Source organism: Thermobia domestica, chromosome 3, assembly GCF_964235325.1.
Source record: "Thermobia domestica chromosome 3, izTheDome1.hap1.1, whole genome shotgun sequence".
In the NCBI taxonomy this organism is placed as follows: domain Eukaryota; kingdom Metazoa; phylum Arthropoda; class Insecta; order Zygentoma; family Lepismatidae; genus Thermobia; species Thermobia domestica.
Window position 1 is genome coordinate 9,103,939 of NC_137456.1, and position 10,004 is coordinate 9,113,942.

The 10,004-nt window shown below is 40.3% G+C and overlaps 1 protein-coding gene across 1 annotated transcript in view; it reads right to left on the reverse strand.

The window, feature by feature from the left end:
- The window catches only part of LOC145682394 (uncharacterized), a 31,927-nt gene extending 23,256 nt beyond the window's left edge, over positions 1 to 8,671 (reverse strand). Inside the window, exon 1 of the mRNA XM_081753998.1 lies at positions 8,103 to 8,671. Coding sequence (XP_081610124.1) covers positions 8,103 to 8,594 — 492 coding nt within the window. The 5' untranslated portion in view covers positions 8,595 to 8,671. The remainder of the gene's footprint in view (positions 1 to 8,102) is intronic.
- Positions 8,672 to 10,004: the final 1,333 nt, after the last annotated feature.

Below are 10,004 nucleotides of genomic sequence, written 5' to 3' on the forward strand. Positions count from 1 at the left end.
TAGAGTCTTCTGTTGTGCTAGGTTCTGCTTCGGTTGTGCTTGGTTGGGGTTCTGTTGTTGCTTGGGCAGTAGAACTTTCTGTAGATGGAGAAGCCGTTGATGGTTCAGGTGTTGAAGATTCAGAGGAATTTTGTGCAGGAGTTGTTGGTTGAGGACAAAGATCTCCAGTTGTAGCTTCATTGCTGTCAGAGGTAGTAGCATCAGAACTTGAGACTCCATCGCTTGTCCCTTCGCCTTCGTCTTCAGTATTCGCAGATTCAGTAGTTGTTTCGGGAGCCGCTGAAGAGTCCTCAGTTGGTTCTGGTGAACTTGATGGCTCATCACTTGGCTCTGGAGAAGTTGATGGTTCTTCGCTTGGTTCTGGAGAACTTGATGGTTCTTCTTCTGTTGCGCCAGAAGCTGTAGATGGCTCATCGGTTGGCTCTGGGGAAGTTGATGGTTCTTCGCTTGGTTCTGGAGAACTTGATGGTTCTTCTTCTGTTGCGTCAGAAGCTGTAGATGGCTCATCGCTTGGTTCTGGAGAAGTTGATGGTTCTTCGCTTGGTTCTGGAGAACTTGATGGTTCTTCTTCTGTTGCGTCAGAAGCTGTAGATGGCTCATCGCTTGGTTCTGGGGTAGTTGATGGTTCTTCGCTTGGTTCTGGAGAACTTGATGGTTCTTCTTCTGTTGCGTCAGAAGCTGTAGATGGCTCATCGGTTGGCTCTGGAGAAGTTGATGGTTCTTCGCTTGGTTCTGGAGAACTTGATGGTTCTTCTTCTGTTGCGTCAGAAGCTGTAGATGGATCATCGCTTGGTTCTGGAGAAGTTGATGGTTCTTCGCTTGGTTCTGGAGAACTTGATGGTTCTTCTTCTGTTCCGTCAGAAGCTGTAGATGGCTCATCGCTTGGTTCTGGGGTAGTTGATGGTTCTTCGCTTGGTTCTGGAGAACTTGATGGTTCTTCTTCTGTTGCGTCAGAAGCTGTAGATGGCTCATCGGTTGGCTCTGGAGAAGTTGATGGTTCTTCGCTTGGTTCTGGAGAACTTGATGGTTCTTCTTCTGTTGCGTCAGAAGCTGTAGATGGTTCATCGCTTGGTTCTGGGGAGGTTGATGGTTCTTCACTAGGTTCTGGAGAGCTTGAGGGTCCTTCAGTAGGCTCAGGAGAGCTTGAAGGTTCTTCAGTTGGTTCAGCAGTAGTTGAAGGTTCTTGTGTCGTGGGTTCTGTTGTAGGCGCTGGTGACGTAGTTGCTTCTGTTGTAGAAGGCTCCGTCGCAGGAGCTTCTGTTGTAGTAGACTGAGTTGTTGGAGCTGCCGTTGATTCTTCAGTACTCTCACATCCTCCATCACCTGACTCATCTTCTACTCCCTCAATACTTAAATTATCAATGGCGACAGCGTCTACTCTAGTTCCATTACCTTGATTGCCATATATCCATAGCTGAAGAAGAAAGATAATTAACTTATGTTCACTTACAAAGATGAACAGATTGAAGAAGAAATATGGCAAGGCAATACGTTTTCAGCAAATAACGTAGCAAATATTCTAAAATAATTTTATAAGTAAACCAGTTAAAAGTAATACCTAGGATGATAACACTGAGCAGAAATATTTAATTTTTTTCAATTAAGAAATAGTCTCTGACACCTTATGGTATATGAATCTATATCAGACAAGATATTGACTGTCTTGGAAGAACTGGCAATAAACAAAACAATAGTTATTAAAGAGCTTTCCAAGACCAAAGTGATACTAAAGTTTTGAGTTTGAGTCCCACTTCGATATTCAATATTAATACATATTGAATATATATATACATATATGAGAAATAAGGCTTACATACAAGAATATGTGTCGTTACATACCAAAACAACCTAGGAACTGAGATGGACCGAGTGAAGATAAAAGATCTCAAAAATTTCCCGAGCTACAAGCTGATTGTAGGACTTCGATCATTGAGTGTACAGAACAAAAGATTTGAAAATATCCCTGACAAGTATTTAAAAGGTAAAAAGACCACAATCTAGAGCAGTGGTCGCCAAACTCATGAATCTTGTGAGCTACCATACCGTTTTTAAATCCTACTGTGAGAGCTACCAACCAAAAGAATTATCAACTTTTAAAAAAAGAAAATCTTACATTTGTTAATTGCCTATAAACTTACATTTCTAGTAAATATAAAATCAAACTATCCAGGTTAGCAAATGTCTAATATACACACGAAAAACATAACGTTTAGCAAATGTCTAATATACACACGAAAAACATAACGTTTTGCAAATGTCTACTATACACACGAAAAACATAACGTTTAGCAAATGTCTAATATACACACGAAAAACATAACGTTTAGCAAATGTCTAATATACACACGAAAAACAACGTGTAGAACCCGACGCGTATACAATCAACTGCATGGGGATAGTAGTTGCACGGGGAAACAAGCAGTTGTCATCAGCGCCCCCTGTCGTTAGCATCAGCTCAGAGGAGAAATCAAGGTTAGCCAACCGGAGCGTTAACGCAATCTACGGAAAATTTCACCCTGAACTACTAGTTAGCTCGCGATCGACGATTTAGCGATCACTGATCTAGAGCATCCGCCTCTAGTATAGGGATATTCGCCGACATATCTTTGTTCCTGCACTACTACTGTAGAAGGAGCCAGTGCTTGGGAACGACAATTAGAAAAATTTCACGGAAAAAAATTGCACTTGAGCAAACCATGGGCATTTTGGAGCTTTTTGCAAAAGTCAGAAAACTATTGAGACGTTTAAAATGAATTTTAGAATATACTAGTGTTGATTACCCACTTTGCTAGGTTGAATGAAAATTTTAAATGCAAAACTCCTTTATATATATATCTCCCCCTACCCCAAGCTACGAGGCTGAATTTGGATTTAAGCAGCGTCGGAAGTGTCACTGTTTATCTCAGCTATCCCCAAAACTATGGATTCGACACTAATATCGATTATTTTCGATCATTTTTATATTTCTCCCCCTTACCCCTCCCTTAAGTTGCATCGTCAAAGTTAAATGATAAAATGCATCTCAGGTTCAGACCTTATCTGCAAGGGCGCCGATCCTGGGGGGGCCGAAGGGGCTCGGGCACCCCCAAAGTTCATTTGGGCCCTCGTTGTATTTATGAATATACAATATTTGGCATAATTTCAATGCAATTTGTCTTAAAATTCTCATATTTATTGCCTTCTGCGTCTGAATGCCCCCCTCTCCCAAATTTACAGAGAAATCGGCGCCCTTGCTCATCTAGGGTAGTTCACGAGTTATTAAGTCACAAACATAGTCACTTCCATTATAGAGATTGGGGCCAAGTTATATTTTCATCATTTCATTTTGATCCGAATATACATTCTAACAGAGAGGAAGAGAATTCAACTGTACCATTCAATCATTTTTGCATTAACCTATTCTTCCCGTGCAAAGAACGGACATTTTAACTACGAGGAATAGTTTCTATAAGGTTATTCAATTTAATCTACCTAAAAGAAAACTCAATTTTATATATTACGCGGTAAGAGAGTTTTAAAGTCATTATTAGAAAGATATTTATAATACCCAACTCTTCGATTCAAGAGTTGATGAGAAAATCAGTGTTGTTCCTAAGAATTCTTCACTTATGCTGACTAATGTTTCATCACAATTTAGTTGACATTGAAGTAGATGAATACCATCAACAACTTGAAACTGTCAGGCTTTGTCTAGACACTCAAACCAATTTGAATAGGGAACAACCGTCTAAACTTTTTCTTTATCACAAAAACAGTGATTTTTCTGTGCTTGAGATAAGGAGTGTAGCAACCTCACTTAACACCGTGTAAACACATTGTTTTCTTTCTTTTTTTTAATTATACATGTTGATAATTACAGAACATAGATAACAACTGTGATTTATTCATATTATGGAAATATTTATCGGTAAAGAATTACCCAGAAGTATTTTCTATATACACTGACCAGTCAAAACATTATGACCGCCTATCTAATATCTGGTATGTCTACCTTTTGGCTCGAAAGATAACAGCAATGCAGTTTGGTATGGAAGCAATCAGAACCATAGCGCACCGCATACACAAGGCTCTTAATTCCTGTAAATTTTGCTGAGGGACAATAAGCTCCATTCTAACATTCAATGATATCCCAAATATGTTCAATTAGGTTACTATTGGTTGCAATTGGAGCCTATTGCAGCAATTAAAATTCACGACTCTGCTCTTCGAACCACATCAACACATCATTGGTCATGTGAGGAGGAGCGCTGTTCTGAAACTTTTGACTAGCTGGAAATGTGGCCAAATGAATGGGTGTACATGTTCAGGAATGTCCTGTCGATAGCTAGGAGGCATCGCGGTGACCTCCATACGCACCAACGGGTCCATGGATGACCAAATCGTACTGAAGCCATCGGCATAGTCCTGCTGTGTACGTCTCGAGCAGGTGTTCTGCTGGAATACGACAGATTCTGACCTGGCCATCGATGTGATGAAGGCCATATCATGATCCATCTTACCATCCAACGTTGTGCCATTGTTTGGCGGTCCAATGACGATGAGCACATGCCCATTTCAATTGTTATAATTTTTAATGAGGTGTGAACGTTCCACTTCTTGTAGTTTGGTAGTGGTTTCACCGTCCTTTTCCGACATTTTTAAGACATTAATTGCGGGAATTCGTGAACACCTACAAGTCGCGCTGTTTCTGAGATCGTCGTTCTGAGATCGCGCTGTTTCTGATATCGTTGATCTTGCTGTGATATTTGACAACGGGATAAATATACCTGAATATCCTCATCCAAAGTTATAACCAAATAACCTAATGTTTGAGTTGTGAATTTTGGGTTCAGAAGTAGTGATAAAATACCGTTAGATGGATCTCACAATTTTTGGTTCGTGTAAAGAAACCGACTTCATTCATACTGGAAACCAACTTATTTTAACATTTCTCCAAACGACCTAAGACATGTTTCTGGTCGTCTCTAGTAATTTATCTAGTGGAGCTAATCAAAAGTGATTAGAAATAACTCGATTAAATATTCAATCTGTTCCTAGAACTGATGTTAAAATGGACGAAAAACCAGTAATTATTAAGTTACGTCTGAAGTCATTGAGGACGAAAGTAATTCAATAATTCAATCCCGCAACAAATTCAAAAATACAAATCCCTCAATCCAAGCATACACTTAATTCTAACGTATTTAAAACACAAAACTTGTGAATTGAGAGTAGCCTACAGCAGAGCCCTGCAAACCCAGGCCCGAAGACGGCCCGGATGAATCTCTATTCTGTGCCCGGCTCGACCCGACCCGGCCCAAATCTCGAGCCGGGCGGAGAACGGGCCGGGCTCTAACCGGGCCGGGCCCTAAACTGGCCGGGCCCAAACGAGTCGGGCTCTAAACGGGCTGGGCACAAACGAGCCGGGCATAACCGGCCTGAGAACAACCAAGTCTGATATGTCAAGTCAATCCTTCAATATGCAATGGAAAATGATAAATGTGTCGTCATAATATTGCAATGTATATTTGTCCATTTCGAATGGGAAAATCGTGTGAAAGGTTATCCAAGGTTTGCTTTCTATATTCCTATTGTGTATGTCTATTTGTTACCTGTACTTGCTCTGTCCAGCCATGTTTATTATACAATAATACAGCTCATGGACGGAAAAGTCTTGTACTACACTCATTAGTGCGTTACGAGTAACAGAGTATGTAAAACTGCTACACCGTATGTAATACTAATACTACAACTACTGCTAATACTACTATTACTATTACGAATTCTAGTACTAATTCCACTATTGCTGCCACTATTGCTGCTACTACTATTACTACTACCACTACTACTACTACTCATTACTATACTAATACGACAGCGAATACTACCTATTACTAGTAATACGGAAACAAAACAATGAAAATGAAATCTTTTAGTTTTACGTCCCACAGTTATGCCGGCCAGGCTAAAGGAGACGGTGATGATGAGAAATAAATGAAATGATGGAATAAATAAAGTGGGAGAAAACGGAAGAACGCCGAGAAAACCCCACACACACGGTGTTTGTCCACCACAAAGTTCACTTGGCGCGAGCTGGGATCGAACCAGGGACCCCGTGCACCAAAGGTGAACGCTCAACCACTGAGCCACCGTTCCATGAACATCTAATCGACCGGAGATTTATTTGATCATTATATTTTGTTATATTTGTAGTATCATACTATAAACAATACAGGAACATGTAACACCATTTGACATTTGCGTTGCTAATTTAACATTACTACAAATTGCACTGATCTTATGAACACACCAGTTAACGGTTTCGGCATCCGTGGTCTAATGGTAGCGTACCAAATTTACTTAGTAGGTCAAGTACTTGACTTTATCATACGTTCTTTAGGTAACTACGGCTCAGGCCGTATGGATGAATGGGATGAATTGGTGGAGTAAAAACAGTGGGAGGAAACGGGACCACCCCGAAAACTCCCACGCACACGGTGTTTGTCCATCACAAAGCTCACATAGCATGAGCAGGAATTGATCCGATGACCTCTAGCACCAGATGTGAGTGCTTTACCTACTGAGCCACCGTTGTCACTCGTAGGTCAAGCATTGGTTCACATTCTACGCAGACCGGCCACAATAATTAGCATTTCTCCGTTTATTCTGTACTTAAAAGGTAAATTTGGTACCAGCAGACATGTCAATAACGACGCGAAGTCGTAGCAGTTGTAGTAGTAGTAGCAGTGGTCCTAGTAGTAATAGTAGAAGTCGTAGTAGTAGAAGTAGTAATAGTAGTAGTATTACAATACTTTGCAGTCTTGAATAAAGAGTCAGTTTCCCAAATACAACGATTAACATAGACTGTCAACATTAGTTTCCGATCCGTCTTTTAGAGTGTCCGGGCCGAGTCGGGCCGGCTTGGCCCGGAAATAAATGTGCCCGGTTCGGCCCTATAGCATTTGTGTCCGACCCGGAATGTGCCCGGCCCGGTTAGGGCCCAGTCCAGTTTGATATTACTTGAAACGGGCACGGCCGGGCCAACGGGCAAGCCCAGTCCGTGCTGGGCTCTGGCCTACAGTACACTTCCGAGTATCAGGCTAGCGACTATCGCAACATTGTTAGGGCATTGGAGCGGGCGTAGCAGCAACACCATCCGGCGGAGTTGCAAAGCTTTTTTTTGTGCACTGTGCAACTACATTCACCTATTTTTTTTAATCATACTTTGTATTAAAAACTGGAATTGTGGATAAGTTCGTAAAAGCAAATTTCAAACTTCTGTGGCTTGAATATGAATAAAATGAAATATCTGGCGCTGGAAAGTTAATATTCCAGGTAGGTATTAAACTCAGGAAAATATTTTCCGCTAAATTCTAGATTTTTGCAAATGGGTAGTCAACTACGAATGTACTCTAAGTCTATCCCGCTAGTAGTAGTGGATCGACCCCGCATGGTGAACCTGTTCCCCGTGGGAGAACAATAAAAAGTTCGAACGCATTGTTGGGTTTCGAATTCTACCTTACACAGTAGGTTCATGCCTTATATAGCTGAGTGCTGAAAACAGAGCCTAAAATTTAAACAAACAAACAAACAATAAAAAAAACTCTTGTCAATTAGAATGAAAGTAACCTGCAAGTGGTTCTAGGTTTGATTCACGGTGGGTGCACGAACATTTTGGCATTCACCCAGCATCGTGCACCAGTTGGGGAGTTATTTGAATTATGGTGCAGTGAAACTCGGCCTAGAAACCCAGAAATAACGAAAATTGCTTAACTAAAATCCGTTTTTGGATGTCCATAGTCCTTCGTCATATGCTAAGTTTACTTAGTCATTAAGCAATCAATTCCCAAATCTTAATAATATAACATAATTCAACCCCTTAGCCACTACAACACAAGCACACATCGAAAATTTGAGTACTTCTTTATGTGCTTGTTTCCATAAGCTTATTTGAAAGTTACACCTTCTGAAATTTCTCGAAGAAAATTTTCCATTCCCCTTTGTCTTAAACTAACCGCTTCGCAGCTTATACTATCTTCATTAGGTCATTACTTTGCTTCATGTTAAATGATCACTCAGAAGATTTTGCTTCTTACTCTTGAATATTAAATGCACTACGTTACCTGAATCGGCTGGTTAAGTCCAGCGGGAATAACTCCTGCCGCCCTCCGAAATTGGTTATTTGCGGGACCAGACTTGTCGTAGAGCTCCAAAATCTTGATCTGCCAGGGATTTCCCTCTTCCAAAACGAAGACCTGGATTCCGTTGGCATTGGGCAGGTAAGCTCTTGTCCAGTAGTCAAGGATCACACTTCCTCCATTGGGAACTCGAATCAGTGGAGTGGTCATTGCAGCACCTCCAGACACTTGACCCAAGAGGTCAACAATGGCGAGCCCAGTCCCTCCATCAATCGGCCGAGGTATCGGATTATCCAAGATCGCTGGTAAGTCCGCATACCGAGTTTGTCGGAAGAACACAGTGTTCCATTGATTCTGCTCCAAATCACCCAAATCACTCTCAAAGTCATAAGTGATTGTAGCACCTAGACTTGAGCTGATTAGGGAACCGAAAAGAACTGTTAAGACACCACAAAAAACTACGACTCTGTTGGCCATCGTTGAATGTTTCGGACGCTCTCACACTGGTTGTAGTACTTTAGGTTGAATCGCAGTGTGCAGTGTGACTTTGTCAACCACAGGAATCCTTTTATATATATATCCAAAGATACACAAAAGAAGTATTCTAATCAGCTCGGCAGTATTATGTCATCATAAGTACCTTTTCTACGTAGCTATCAGTTAAAAGAAGAAAAGAAAGATAGCGCTAAGTTATGGCTTAAGGTGAGATCATACGATTTCTAACAAACAGAGAACAAGAAACTTAGTTTGTTCATGACTTGAAGTTAATCCCTGGGTAATCCTTACAGATTTTGTTCAGGAAGAACGTTCTTTTTTTTTTCTATTCTTGTTTCATGAATACAGATGCTGACTAAGGAATTTCCGTTTGTCTCCAAAAACCAAAAAAAGTTATCAGTCGTCAAAAACTTTCTTCAAGATATTATCATGTAATTTTGATGGGAATTATTATGTCGATTTTAGTGTAAATTTATGGTTCTCTGTTTGATCAACATTGTACGTATGAAATACAGGTGTCAATTTACGAAGATACTTCATGTTCTATGTCAAGGTAATCAGCGATTTAATCAGAATTAAAATTAGTTAAAAACAATATCGAATTCCTCTCTGTTTTACCTATATGTACTCTTTATATACGTCATGAAATAATCTTGCAAAACTCCATTGGACATCCAACTGGTTTATTTAAAGATGAGGTTTGTAGAAGTTGACCCGACTGTCCGACTGAGCAACAGGGCAAATGCCCAGAGCACCCTCCTTTTCATAACGTCACCACACACACACAAACTATTTAATAACGAAAGTAAAATGGAAAAATTACGCTGAAATATTTGTAATATTTTTTTCTGGAAAGATACACAAAATATGGAATAATTCACCGAGAATGGTGACTCAATGGTAGAGCACTGACTTCTATTGCGAGAAGTCCCTAATTCGATCTCAGTCCAGCCACATTTATAATGGACACCATCTTGTTCGTGGGTTTTCTTAGGGTTAATTAGCTATCCTTCTTTAGTCTAAAGGCATAACCGTGGAACATAAAACTAGAAATTCCTTATATTACATTACCACTGTCGAATTAACCGCTCTGTATTTTAGTTGTCTCACGTAACACAAATTAGTATCTCTGTTATCACTATCACTGGTAGTTATTTTTTTATCCAAATAGTACAAATGAGAAGGGAAAGCGAATGTTAAAAACAATGTAAGGGAAAAGAAACCTAACCTTTATACACCGGATAGGGATTTGAAGGAAACCGTAGACTCTCACGTTGGGGGTTCTGGTGACCCCCCTAATCATCATAGGGTAATGATTAATACCGTACCTCATTGGAAAGCGTATGGAACACTGATTCCAGCGAGATAAAACTTCTACAATGTCCGCCCTAT